At 63.2% G+C, this 13,922-nt stretch overlaps 1 protein-coding gene across 3 annotated transcripts in view; it reads right to left on the reverse strand.

Moving 5' to 3' along the window:
- Positions 1–669: 669 nt before the first annotated feature.
- The window catches only part of CASZ1 (castor zinc finger 1), a 148,346-nt gene continuing 135,093 nt past the window's right edge, over positions 670–13,922 (reverse strand). For 2 of the 3 annotated variants that reach the window (XM_057532103.1, XM_057532100.1), the window contains 10 exons: positions 12,744–12,879; positions 12,442–12,505; positions 10,980–11,134; positions 10,715–10,837; positions 9,431–9,769; positions 7,730–7,928; positions 6,826–6,997; positions 4,856–5,007; positions 4,543–4,684; positions 670–1,778 (listed from right to left, as the gene is read on the reverse strand). In XM_057532103.1, coding sequence (XP_057388086.1) covers positions 670–1,778; positions 4,543–4,684; positions 4,856–5,007; positions 6,826–6,997; positions 7,730–7,928; positions 9,431–9,769; positions 10,715–10,837; positions 10,980–11,134; positions 12,442–12,505; positions 12,744–12,879 — 2,591 coding nt within the window. Of the gene's footprint in view, positions 1,779–3,283; positions 3,907–4,542; positions 4,685–4,855; positions 5,008–6,825; positions 6,998–7,729; positions 7,929–9,430; positions 9,770–10,714; positions 10,838–10,979; positions 11,135–12,441; positions 12,506–12,743; positions 12,880–13,922 lie in introns of those variants that run through there. The other variant, XM_057532106.1, reaches the window with a different exon arrangement.

Below are 13,922 nucleotides of genomic sequence, written 5' to 3' on the forward strand. Positions count from 1 at the left end.
CCGCCGGACGCCGCCTGCCCCGCCCTCCCCCAGGGCCGGGAGGGAGGGTCTTAGCTGCACGAATGGGAGGCCCTGCCAGGTGCCACAGGTGCCGGCCCGCCTCCGGTGGTGAGGGGCGGGGGTCGCGGCGACTCCCGGTGCCCGTCCCAGCCCTGAGCAATGAGGAATCCCACCGGCGCGCTCGGGGGGCCCGGGGTCCGGCGCGGGGAGGGCGCGTGGGGCAGCCGCCCGGGGTCGCCGCCCTCCTCGCCCTCCGGGCCTCCTGCCCCTCGTTCCCACCCCGGACAAGAGCACCTTCTATTTCCCTGAAGAAGATCCCCGAACTGCGGCTGAGGAGGGTCCCGGGCAGCCTCTGTCCTTCCGGCCGCCCAGCTGCCGCGCGGGCGGGGCGGGCGGGCGCGGGGGGCAGCCCCGGAGCACCAGAGGGAGGCCCCCCGCCTCTGTCCTGAGACGGACTCGGGGTCCGGAAGCACCGGCGGGGCGGCCCCGGGCCCGGAGCGCCTCCCGACGCCGGGGCGCGGCGAACACCTAGCTCTGTACAAGGGAAGCTTTACATATAAATACCGTTTCTTACAAAATTGATAATAATAATAACAACAATAGGGTAAAGCGGCAAGATCCCGAGGGCGCCGGGCGCGGCCGGCCCCCCACGCGCCACTGACCCCGCGGCTACGGGGAGGCGGCGGCGGCAGGCGCGGGGCCGGGGGGCGCGGGGGCGCCGAGGGCCGCCAGCTCCAGGCTCCGCGCCCCCGGCCCCGCCGCCGCCGCCTCGGAGAGCGACTCCTCCGAGTCGGTGCGCAGGTCCTCGTCGTCGTCGTCGTCCTCCTCGTCGTCGTCGTCGTCCTCGTCGTCGTCGTCCTCGTCGTCGTCCGCCTCCTCCTCGTTCAGCTCCAGCTCCTCCTCGTCGTCCTCCTGCGACGACTCGCCGGCCGCGGGGCCGGGCGCGGCGGGGCCGGCGCGGGGCCCGGGGGCGTCGGGCGGGCGGGGGTCGCCCGCGTCGTCCGGCCCCCGCCCCGGGCCGGGCAGGAAGAGCAGGGCCGCGGCGGGCTCGGCGCCGGGCGGGGGCGCGCCGTCCAGGCTGGCGGCCGGGCCGGGCGCGGGGCCCTCGGCGCCGGGGGAGGCGGCGGCGGGCGGCTCGCCGCGCTCCTGCTTCTCGTGCTTGCGCTTGTGCGAGTCCATCTGCGACATGCCCACGACCGTGTGGCGGCAGCCGGGGTAGGTGCAGTGGAAGTGCGAGCACTTGAGCTTGTACTTGCAGTCGGGCACGGCGCAGTCGGCGCTCGAGCTGAACTGGCAGAAGCCCGCCGCGCTGATCACGTCCTGCTTGCCGTGGTGCTTGCGGTGCGCCGTGACCTTGGTGCTGTCGGTGCAGCGGAAGCGGCAGCGCAGGCAGTGGAAGTGCGTGCTGGTGCCCGAGAAAGGGCAGTCGGCGAAGTGGCAGCTGAGCGAGGCCTTGAAGCGCTTGAAGTCGTCCAGCACGAGGTTGTCCACGCGGTCGTGGTGCTGCGCGTGCTTGTACATGTGCGTGCGCCCGCAGAACTTGTAGCCGCAGTTCTCGCGCGTGCAGTGGTAGTGGGTGACCTTGAGCGAGAACTGGCAGGCCGCGTCCTTGCAGTCCTCGTAGAGGTCGAAGCGCCGGAAGCCCTCCAGCATCATGCCCTCGTCCAGCATCTTGCGCGAGGAGGCCGTCTTGCGCCGCTTGCCAAACGGCGACATGTCCTCAATGATCCAGAAGCGCTTTTTGGCCCCGGAGGCTGTCGGCATGGAGATGGTGTTCCCTGGGGAGGGGGGCTTGGTCAGCGCCCACGTGCGCACCCTACCCAGGATTACACCCATGCGATGTCCCCGATCTCGGCGCGGTGGGCGGGGGGGGGGGGGCTGCCCTCGGGGACAACTCCGCTTCCCGTCGCTCTGCGGGCCTCTCCCAAGACCACCCCTCCCCCCCCCAGGATAGCTGGGGAGCCCCAGGCTTCCCCCTTCCTCATCCGCATCTGCAGGCTGACCGCACCGGCCCGCCCTGGTGGGTGGCGGAGCAAGCAGCTCTGGGGGATGTGGGTGGGAAGTGAGGACACGTCCTGGCGCTAATTGAAGCTGAAGGGGGAATCTAGGTCGGCAGAGTGTAATTACCCAAGTTGGACGGGGGCCAGGACACCATCACGCACCCGCCTCTAATGAGGGACAGGCCGGCTCCTTCTCCCCGCCGCCGGCTAACCAGTTTCCCGGGCTGCCGGCCTGTCTGCGCCTGGGACCAGCCTACTCGCAACAGGGATGCAGAGCGCCCTGGGGCTGTTTGGGGCTGTAACTCCCCGCCCCGAGGCACACCTTCTCCTTGGTACCAGAGGGTTCTTTCAGGTCTTGGGGTGTCCCGCCCTCAGTGGACTGGGAGAGGGCAGCTCTGCTGCAGGGCCAGGACTGGAGCCGGGGCTCGGCCGCGGATGGGCTCCATCTGTGCCCTCCCCCTCCTGGTCCCAACTGCTTCCCTGGGCTTAGGATGCCCCACTGCCAGGGCCGCTTAATCCACTGCGTGGTTGTGCTTCCCGTTACTCCCTTTCTGCACAGGCAGCCGGGGAAGGGGTGGCCGTCCCGGGACTCCCTGCTCCACGCCCCAGGTCTAGCCCTCCCCAGAGTGCGGGGTGGGCACCCTCCGGGCTTCCCCCACGCGCTGACCCTCCCGGCCCTCCCAGAACCTGCCGAGAAGGCTCAGCCCAGGCACCAGCCCCTTCCATCTGGGGAACAGACCCAGTCCCCGCCTCAGCAGGTGGAGAGAACAAGGACTGTGAGGGGCTGGGGTAGCCAGCAGGGGGCAAGGAAGGGTCTGGGGCCTGGGGATCCGGGTGGGTGAGGAGTGGCTGCTTTGGGTCGGAGGTCACAGGGCTCTGGCTGGTTATGCCAGCGACAGAACAGGGGCTGAATTCCCTGAGGAGGAACCCCCTGCCTTGCTCCCTGCCATTCCCCTGGGCTGGCCCAGTGCCTGGCAGTCGGGCAGAACGTGAGGTAAGAATGCATGGAGGAAGAGGCAGAGCCAAGGTGGTGATGGCACCAAAGGGCAGGGGAGGGCAGGTCCCGTGCCTGCCAGGCGGCAGGTACAGGGTGGGGCTGGGAGGCACCTCTGCCGTGGAGCACTGCCCGCGGCCTGGGCCTCTTCCTGCTTGGCTCCGGGGCTGGGGGCTCAGGCTGGTGTCAGGATCCTGCAAACCTGGGCGGGTCCCAGGCACCAGCAGCTTTCCCAAGAACATCTCTGCCCCTCTCTCGTGCTGGGCCCCGGGTGACGTCCTCAGAGCAGGAGGACAGGCTCTGCCTTGCCGCAGGGTTAGGGGGGTGGGGCGGGCACGGCCATCGTGGGGGTCTGGCCAGTCGCTGAGCTGGGGTGAACCCCAGGGAGCCCTGGCAGTGATGTTCTGGCCTGCCCAGTGCTGGGCAGGAGCCGAGAGGCACTGTCCTCGGGACAGGGACCAGGCTCTCTGGTCTTGGCGGGTGCTGCGCTGTGAGGGGTGCAGAGTGGCCGTGTCCTTGACCCAGCAGGCCACAGAAAAGGGTCAGATCCTGGACCGTGGCCTCGAGGCTCGGCCAGGGTGACAGACAGCGGTGGAGAAGGCATGTGTGAGTTACCTGCGGCGTCCTGAACTAGGGGGGCGTCACTTTTTACTGGAGTTGGAGTGGCAGTGACGGGCGGAAAGCTGGGCGGGCTGCTGATGGGGTGGGCCAGGCCCCGGGTGGCTCCGAGAGTAGCACTGAGCAGAGAGTATGAGAGACAGGGTGGAGAAAAGAGGCACGGGAGGGAGGGGAGGGGCGCCCGGAGCGCGGCCGGAGAGAAGGATGGGGGCAGTGGGGGCTGCGGAGCCACGCGGGCAGCCTCGTCACCAGCGGCGGCAGGAGGAGGAGGAGGAGGAGGAGGAGCCGGGCAGCCTGGAGAGGGTGGAGAAAAGCAGAAAAAAAAAAACCAAAACAAAGAACAAACAAAAAAGAACCAAAATGAGAAACCCAATGGCAGAAGCAAGTATGATATGAAAATACGTGGACAGAGGAGGAGCAGACAGACGCCACGAAGAAGAGAGGGGAGGAGGTGGCAGAGGAGAGCGAATGGGAGGGAGAGGCGGTGCAGGGAGAGGCCACGGTGGGCTGGGGAGGGCCTGCGGCAGAGCCCAGCCTGCGGAGGACCCCACTCTGGGGCCCAGGGACCGTGCTGGGGACAACGGCAGAGGGGCCAGAAGAGGGCCCGGGGCTGGGCGGGGCCCACCTGCCCCTCTGGCTGGGGGCTGTGCTGCTTTATTCTGTAGCTCACAGCTCAAGCCCGGGTTCTCTCCTGGAAACGGAAGCCGAGGGCAGAGTGCTGGGGAGATGGGCAGGGTGGCAGCAGGCGGGAACCCACGTCCCCCAGACCAGCCAGCTCTGCCACGGCCTGGCCCGTCCTCCTTTGAGGCCACTTGACCGTGAACCTCCTGTCCTAAGCTGGACCCAGCATTGCTGGGCCTCGGAAGGAGGGGCCTGTCCCAGGCTGGGCGCTCCCGGGCCCCCGCTGTCCCTTCCTGGCCGCCCGCTCACCTGCTGCAGTGCTCTCGTTGCCCACAGGGGTGCTGGAGCAGCTTCGGTCCATGGTGGAGGACTCAGAGGACATGGCGCCCGGGCTGCAGCCAGTGTAATCCATGTACTCGTCCGTCTCGGTGTCCATCAAGCTCGGGGGGCCCTGAAAGGAAGTGGGGGGCCCTGAGGAAGCTGGGCTGGGGGCTGTGCTGCCCACAGGGGCAGGCTGTCGCTTTGGGCGGCCTGGCCTACCACCCGGAAGCAAGAGCGGGACACAAGTGATGGCCTCTTGCCACCCCGGGTCGGGGAGCGGCAGCCTGCCCGCCGGGCTCACCTGGGAGGAGGGCACACGATCGAAGTTCTTCCCCAGCATCCTCCTCATGTGCTTCCGGGCGTGGGAGGTCATCTGGTGCTTGAGGAGGAAGGAGAACTGGCAGCCCTCCCGGATGCAGTGGAAGTGGCTGTTCACCTGGTTGTACTTGCAGCCTGTGGACACAGCCCCACTTGGCCGTGAGCCTCCGCCGCCGGCCAGCGCTCACGGCACCCCCTGCATGTCGGGCACTGTTCTGGGCACGGGCCTACGTGGCCAACCAGGCAAATGGCTTCTGGGGAAAGGGCGCGTCCCCTGTGGTGGTGTTCCCCTGAGGAGGGCTTCTAGCACCCTCTCACCCCAACCTCAGAAAGTCCCAGGCCCGCTGGCTGTCCAAAGCCTGGCTCTCGCCTCCAGCCTGCACGCACGGGACAACAGCAGGCTGGGCCCCGGCCCCCGGGCAGGGGACCCTCATGACCTGTCCACTAGGTCAGCCACCTCCCAGCCAGCCACCTGTCCCCACATCTCCTCTGGGGAGCCCAGGTGCTGCCTGCCCCCAGACCTGTCAAGATGGCTGCGAGCCGGCTGGCCCTCTGCCCTGCCCCGCCCCACCTCGGCTTTGCTCTGGGCGGAGAACAAATAGAGCGAGCCGGACTGAAACGGTATCAGCAGAGGGCAGGTGAAGGCCTGCCCGTTGCCATGGCACCTGAGCCAGCCAGGTGTCTTATATCATCCCCCAGCTTTGTTTGGCCTCAGCTACCACCCAAAACACCCAAACTGAGTAAATAACGGCAACTGCGGAATACCCTGACACCTGTAAACTGAGCCCAGGGACAGCACAGGCCACCGAGGGTTGACATCTGTTGCTGTGATTACCAGCCCTCTCTCACGCCATTAATGATTTCTGAATTAATTCTTGAAGGAAAGGTTTGTTCCTGTTCTTTTCTGGCAGTTGACTTTTGACTACCTCATCCTCCCCCTATGCAATGGCCGGTCGGCTGCAGGCAGCAGCCCCACCTCTGCTCCCCCTGGACCCTGTTGCCATGACCACCTGAATCACAGCAGGCCTTGCATGCAGCCCAGGTGTCTGCACCCGGCCTGCCTGCCTCCCACCTGCCTTCCAGCTTACGGTCTCCTCGTGGGCAGACTCCTGCCCCACATCTGCAGGCCCGTGAACACCTGGCTCCATCCTGAGGCGGGAGGATGGGCTCTGCCCTCTTTCTGCTGGTCCTGGAGCCCCCTCCCCACAGCATCCCCAGGGCAAGCTGGGGCCAGCGAGCTCCTCGGGGAGGCCTCGTTCCAGGGCTGGGGGGCAGCTTCCCTGCCAAGGGCTCAGCTCTCAGCAGCAGAGTTAACTCCGAGGCAACTGCCCCTGAGCTCAAGGCCACTTCCTTGCCCCGTGGCCACCTCCTTCCAGGTCACCCCAGGTCACAGATGCTCTGGGCTGAGCCCACAATGCACCTGCTTGCCCCACCAGATCCCCAGCACCAAGCACAGTGCCGGCCACGGTGGATGCTCAAAAAAGACCATAGCTGCCACTTCTACCCCCCCCCCCTCACCTCCTGCAACAGCACAGAGCCTGGCACACGGCTCCTCCATAAACGTCTGCTGAGTGAGTGAACAAATGAGCAAACCACGGTCCATTTGGGATAAAACCCTAGTAACTTCAGGCGCTCCTAAGACTTGCCTGCAAGGCTCTCTTGAAAAGAAAAGGAAAAAGAACCAGCCCTGGGTGCCAGAGACGAGGCTCCGGGCATTTTCACTGGGGTGGGTGCAGTGCTGGGAGTCACCCTCACCCCTTTTCCTAGGCTCTTAGGGTTTTGACTGTTCTCCTGGTTTGACAATGCCTGGCCTGTGATATCGTGACATTTTCAAAAAAAAAAACATGGAGCCTGATGTGCGGGGACAAGAAGTGGGTCCCAGGGCCTCAGGCGCCAGAGCTGCAGCCCTGCCACCTGCTGTCGTTCCCTGCCCCCAGCCCTGGCCTTCGGTACCTAGCCTGCCGCACTCCTCACGCTTGGTGAAGTACTTGAATCCGTTGGCTGCCCGCCGCTCAGCTTTCTCATGCTTCTTTATGTGCCACGGCAGCTTGGTGGTGATGTTGGTCACAAAGTAGCAGCCGGTCCTGAGACAGTGGTAGTGCCCGCGCATCCGGAACTCGCAGTGCTGCAGGGAGGGACAGGAGTCAGGGCCAGGCAGGCGACTTCCGTTAAGCTCCCACCTGCTCCAGGCCTCTAGAGGGCTGTGGCAGGCGTGCGTCCTTCCACGCTCAGAATCAGCAAACACAACTGTGTAAAGACCTTCCACGTGTTAAAAAGCAGTAAGTCCCTTCTGTCATTTGATTAAAACATCCCACCTGGTATTGTTTCCATCTCTTTCTAAACCCACACCCAGCGCAGACATCACTAATCTATCTGAGCACTCTTCTCCGTGTGCCCAGGTGGAGGCTCAGGCTGCTTCCCAATGCACTCTGCCAGGCAGCCCCTACAAGGCTCGGGAGTAGCCTTTATAATGAATCTGACCTGCCCTTCCTGTCTGGGGCACGGACAGTTCAATCTCTTTATCTGTCTAATGGGCCTATTTTAAAATCCTAGGCCTCTGGGGAAAGGGAGCATAGCTGTTCCAGGACGCGCAGAAGGATGCCAAGTGCACGGTGGCTGCCCAGCATACAGTCATCCCTGAGGGTTAGGATGGAATGACCTCGCCAACTGAGCACCAAGCTGAACTCCTGCCCAGGGGTCTCCAGGGACCTAGGGGCAGACGGTGTCCTTCCCAGACTCTGGAGGAGGCCACTCACAAAAGGGTGTGAGACACGGAGCCTCGGCCAGGAGGAGCTGGCCCGGGCCCTGCGCCTCGCTGCCCCCACCCCAGGCCCCACCCTGCCCGCGCGTTGCTGACCTGGCTGGGACAGAGGCACTGCAGGGAGTAGTACGCAAACTGGTCTCGCACGTTCACCAGGTTGTTGTTGGGATTGATGTGGTCCAGGCAGTGGGACTCGGCCTTGCCGGAGGTTTTGCAGACGTACTTGCAGTTCCCAAAGAGACAGTGGAAGTGGAACTTGTTGGCATACTTGCAGTCCGTTGCGAGGCAAGGATCGCTGGAATGAAACCACGGCCCAGAAGGTCATTGGCATTCCTGGTGCCCTCCCCGCCGGTGTCCTGACATTTGCTCATGTTGGGGTTCCGCTCCCCACTCCCCTGTGGTGTAATCAAGAGGAATGGCCCCTGGGCTGCCCTTCTGCTCAACAGGACGATTCGGCCAGAGACTACAGATCCCAGCATGCAGTCTTGCCTTCTTTTTAGAGCTCTGATGGCGCCGAAGGGACTGCGATATGCAGGCTGCCCAGAGCACTGCATGCTGGGACACGTAGTTTCCGTGGCCACACCCCAGGATTACAGATAAGGATGGCCGCAATCACTTCGTGGATATGAAAATGAGCGATGGTGCTGCCGGGCCTGGCTGATGTGGCATGGGCAGTGCCCTGGCTGTGGCCGACTGACAGGGTGCAGATGGGTGCGCAGCCCTACCAGGAGGCTTTGCCACCACGGGGCCTTGGCCAGTGGGAACGTGTGCCTGGCGTCAGGTCCTGCTGAGGCTCAGCTGCTGGGGCTTCCAGGGTCAGCTCGGGGCTCGGGGCTGCCACCCACTCAGAGAACCTCACAAGCCAGCTGAGTGGTGGGGCGGCTGGGGGTGGGGAGGGGTGCTGGGCGAGCCCCCATGGCTGGCCTGCCCCGAGCAGCAGCCCCGGCTCCAGAGCTCTGCCTTCCAGGCTCCAGGCAGGTGTGGAGGGGCTGCACCGGCTTCTGCCCTGGCCGACAACACGGCCGCCCCCGACATCCACACTGGACCTGGGGTGGGAACTCCGACCAAGGCCAGGATGCTGAGCGGGCTGCCACTTTGGGGAGGCGAACAGAGGAAGGGAAGCTGGGAAAGGGAGAGAGAGGAGCACAGGTCCCCTTCCACGCCGTGGGCCCAGCCCCAGGTGCTCAGAGAGGGAGGACAGCTGCCACTCAGGCGGTGTGTGTTCACGTTCAATTTATTACTTTTATTGAGAACAGGAAGCCGCACATATCATGATACAGAGTCACCGTTCTCGCCGCAGGGAGACACCACCATCCAGCGAGGAAGGTCCCTTCCACCCCTGAGAGCTCAGACCATTGTGCAGGTGTGGGGGGCGGGCCCAGAGGAGGGCCTAGCCCCCTCGCCGCCCACCTATGACTTTGCTTGCCCTGCAGAGACTCAGCCACGGGTGTGAGCCACAGAGACCAACAAGGGGACCCGGAGGGAGACGCAGCCCGCCTTGCCGGGCGAGGACCACCACTCCCAGCCCACCCAGGCTGGTCCTCGCAGCGTCACCACTGGCCTCTCTGGAACAGTGGCCACTACCTCCACCATCTCCCCCCACCCCGGCCACCTGCTCCGGGAACAGGCAGTGAGGTCTGAGCAGCAGCAACTTTGGCTAGAAGGACATCACCCAGTGACCGTGTCCCAGAGGGGCCACTGCAGGGGAAGGAGCAGGGCCTCCTCAGCTGCCCTTATTAGTACCTACTCCCGAGACACACGGGGGACACAGGACTCCCGGCTCATCGAGGGACTCACTTCTCCTGGAACTGGAGGAATCCGGGTTTGACCTGGGGCTTGGCGTTTTCTAGAGAAGTCGTTGCCAAGGGCGAAGTGGGCAGGTGAGGCACTGACGCTGGAATCTGAGGCATCTGGGGTATGGTGGAAGCCAGCTGCTTCCAGGCGAGCAGGGTGGGGCTGGAGGGCACGGCGGCCAGGCTGGGAGTGGGCCCCTCGAGAGAGGAAGCCGTGGCCGTGGTGATGGGAGGCGCTGGAGGGGATGAGGGGGCCAAGGAAGGTTTGGTCTCAGCAGCCAAGGCCGGGAAGGAAGCCTCCGCATTTCCTTTCACTGCTCCTCCCTCTGTCCGGAAGTGGAAGCTATGAGAGACAGGAGAGGGGTCTCAGGTGGGGGAGGAGAGGGCCCTTCCCTGGCACACCTGCCTGCCTGCCTGCCTATGTATGACCCCATCACAAGCCTAGGGGCCCAGTGTCCCCACCGCATCTTCACTGCCAGGTGCCAGAGGCCTCCCACCAGGAGGGAAGGACTGAGAACACACTGCTATGTCCTCTGATCTTCAACTTGGGCTCCTGGCTCTGCCCTAACTACACCTTCCTACTCGTGACCTTCCTGATGTGCTGTCCCTAGCCTCTCCCTACTCGGGAGGGGTTGGGTACAGCAGGTCCTGGCTCATGAAGCCCGTCCTTCCAGAACCTGCTCCGACATTTAAAGGGGGGTCTCAGACCAGCAGCTGGGGCCGCCTAAGCAGTGAGAAGAGCCTGACCCGGGGCTTAGAGAGCGGTGAAGATCTGCTGTAAATGTTTACCAGTTCTGGGTTCAATTACAGTAGGCGGCTGAGCTTGCTGCTCAACGAATTGTACAAATTAATTTCATTGTTTTTAGGTCAAAGAGAATCTACAAATGCAGTACTGTGGCTTGGAAAAGCCTTTACTTAGGGTCCCTGCCGGGGTCAGAGCTGGGTCTCTCCAGCTGCCTCTGCAGGAGCATCTGTGGGAGGGAGGGCTGACGGCTGCATGGGCCCGGCGGGGAGAAGCAGCTCTTACTCAAGGCGGGGCCTGGGTGGGCTCAGAGGACACGGCTGGGGGCTGAGCCAGTGGGAGATGAGGAAGCCTGCCTTTTGCCAGGCAGCACCTTCTGAGAAGCCAGCTCAGCTTCTGAGGTCTCGTGGGAACCGCACACGGGTCCTGCTTGGAAGGCTGCTAGAGGCCTGTGCACCCCCCAGCCCCACCCCGGCCCACCCAGCCCCAAGCCAGGCTGGGACAAGTGGGGCTGGGTTTAAACAGGCCCCCCGGACCCCCACTCACTTGGCGTGCTTGATGGCCCCGTCCAGGGTGCTGAAAAGCGCGCCGCACTCCTCCACCACGCAGTGGAAGTGGGCCTTGTGGAGGAAGTCACACTGGGCGTCGCAGAAGTCCTTGGTGCCAAACCTGGCAGAGGGGCCGGCTACTCAGAGGAGACCCTGGCGCTCTGGCGAGGCTGGGGGAACAGCCTCGTGGGGGGAACACGTGCCCCCGGGACGAGTGGGCGTGGCCCTTCCCTCCCCCTTTGCTCACACGGCAAGCCCCTCACCTGCGAAGGTAGACCTTCCAGGGCTCTGACAGCTTCTCCTGAACCAGCGCCTTCACGGCCTTGCCCAGGAAGGGCGAGGACTCCCCGGCGGGGCTCCCCTCCGCTTCTGTCTTGATGTTCAACAGGCTGCCGAGGTTGGGATTGCCCTGAGACATCTGCGAGGAGGACAGGCCCGTGCTTCAGGCTGGGGACCTCAGGACACCTGACCCGACTGCCCTGGGAGGAGTGGCAGCTCTGGGCCGCTCGGGCCTCTCCAAACTGACCAGAGCATCGCGGTGCTGGCAGCCGGGAGGAGAGGAGGCCCGACCCCACGCGGCTCTGGCTACGGAAGAGCCCTCACTGAATGGACGCGGGCGGCCTGCGGCGCTGCCCCGGCCCCGTGGAGCTGCCGGGGCTCTGCCGCACAAACCCTGTGCTGCTAGGAGCCATCACTCAATCTGAGGCCGAGACTCAGGGCACACACTCCAGCCCAGCTCTCCCCAGACTAAGCGGCTCCCTGGTTATTCTCCTGCCAGGTTTTCAAAAGAAGTGCAGGAGGAGGAGGCATGGGGGGAACCCGCACGAATTCCTTGAGAACAAGAGAAGGCACACAAAGGAGGAGCAGAGAGGGAGGGAAGGAGGCTCGAGGGGTGAGACCAAGGCAGGCTCGCTGCTGCTGGCAGAGGAGGGGGCGGGGGAGTCCGCGGAAAGGCGCGACCCACGTGGGGTGTGGGTCTCCGACAGGAAGGAACAAGGGGGTGCAGGGAGCAGTGACCTAAGAACGGAAAAGAGGAGCAAGAGAGCGAGCAGGGAAGGGCAGAAGGCAGAGGGCATGCAAACCGAAGGGGCAGAGGCCAGTGGGAGGCCATGGGCGCAGTAGGAACCCCACTCCGTGAGGTCCGGCCCGGGCCCAGCTCCCTCCTCAATAGTCACTTGTGTACGGTAACCTAATTAATCTTGCTGTAGTCAAATTTATCATGTGAAGGGGGAAAATATATTTGCGATGATGTATAATTTACAAAGACCCTGCATTATTTAAAATAAATATTCTGGAGCGACCTCTGCGGAAGGCGTCCGAGACCATTACTCAACCCGAAAAGTGGAAATTGATGCTTTGCTCCCACTTTGGTCTCCCCCTCCACCTTTATAAACAAACAAAAAAATATATAAAATTAATAAAATTAATAACCAAGAGTGAAAGAAGTTAGAGGGCTCCGGAAAAGCTTTTGGAGCCCTCCATGTGAAGGGAAAAAAAGGGTGTCAGAGGCTGGAATATATTTCTTCAGCCAGTTCATTAAATTAATTTGTAAGCAGTGGCTCTGAAATTATATCCGATGAAAAATGGCCTCAAAATTTAAATGGTACAAACTCATCTTATTAGAGGCAAAACATTAAAAAACAAACACATCCCCCCCACTCTCCCCAGCACAGCTTTAATTTCTCTGGGTGGGGGAATGGGAGGCGTGTGATGGATGGTTCTTACCTTATTCATAAGCGAGGATAAAAGAGATGAATTTGCCGGGACTGCGTGGCCATTTGATTCATTACTGGAACACACAAACCAAGGGGCTTTAGCTCAGACAGTACATGGGACCGGGCCCAGAGACTCACCCCTCCCAGCTGGCCCCTGGGGCTCTGGCCCCGCCTGCTACATCTGCCTGGGCAGGAGGATGACCCCTTGTCAGGAGGGGTTGGCCCCTGGCCCCATGGAGTCTGGCTCTGAGGGTGCTGTCCCCAGAGCCTCCTGCAGAGGGGCAGAGCTGGGAGGCCTGGGCCTCGCCTCACCTGGGCTCCTTCAGAGTCAGGTCTAAACTGCGGTCCTGGGAGGCCTCGTGGGGACCTGGGGCGCCAGCACTCTCACCGGGCTCCTGCTTCACCGGGGCTGGGGGGAACCTGGCAGGGGTGGCCTGCTGCCCATTTCCTATGGGGGAGGGGGGGAGGGAAGATGGTGTTAGAGGGACTGAGGGCTTCATATGGGCACAAACCGGAGCCCCCCGAAGGGAGGGTAGCGGGCCGGGTGGGCTTGGGCCCCTGGGGAGCCCTGGCTGCTGGTCAGCGGTTCTCCCCACTGACATGATCGCTTGTGACGCTTCCCCCTGTGTGGCAATTCTTCAAGTGATAATTATTGCAAAATTATGTCAAAGTTGTCCTGGCTCAGGGCCTCCTGGAGGAGAAGGGCGGGAGGATGGGGAGGGGGCTGGGACGGGGGCGGGGGCCCTTCCTCTTCTCCACCGACTGTCACAGTCAATTTGTGGAGCTGCCGCTTAGGCTTTTATTAAAGACTCTGTTAATGCTGAGGGAAAGTGGCAGATCGAGACTGGGAGCTGCGCCCCCTCCGCAGGTCCCGTCCCCACTGTTGCCGGGGCGACAGCCCTGCCTTCCACTGAGCATGCCCAGGAGGGGCATCTGCTGTGTCAGGGCTATGGAAGCTGACAGCCAATCAGAGCGGTTCAAACTATGTGACCTCGCCCGTCAAGCTGTCCAGGGCAGGGATATGAGGCCCACCCTGGCCAGGCTGGGCTGGACGGGGTGGGTGGGGGAAGCTGGCGGGGTGTAGGCATGGCGGGGAAAGGCCGGAGCTGAGCGGGCAGAGGATTCGGGAGGCCAAGCAGAACAGGGCAAAAGAAGTTGCTGACAGGAACATGTCCACCGAGCCTTTCCCCACAATCCCCAAGTGACTGAAATATTAATCTGCCCCAAGGCGCTGCAGCTGACGGAGAGCTGCTTCACAGACAGCAAGTGGCATTTTATTAAAAAATAAAGGAAAATGGCCCCCTTCCCTTCACTTGACCTTTCTTTTCGGGGAAGGAGCTTTTTCTAAAGAAAAGAAAGTACTTGACAGTCTGGCCACGGAGCCCAGCGTGGTCCCAGCCTGCAGGCACCTCGCCGGAGGCGCGCGGCCCCCGGCAGTCAGGCCTGACACCCACACTTGGAGTGGAAGGTGGGTCACAGCTGATAGGAGCG

Source organism: Balaenoptera acutorostrata, chromosome 1, assembly GCF_949987535.1.
Source record: "Balaenoptera acutorostrata chromosome 1, mBalAcu1.1, whole genome shotgun sequence".
Taxonomy (NCBI): domain Eukaryota; kingdom Metazoa; phylum Chordata; class Mammalia; order Artiodactyla; family Balaenopteridae; genus Balaenoptera; species Balaenoptera acutorostrata.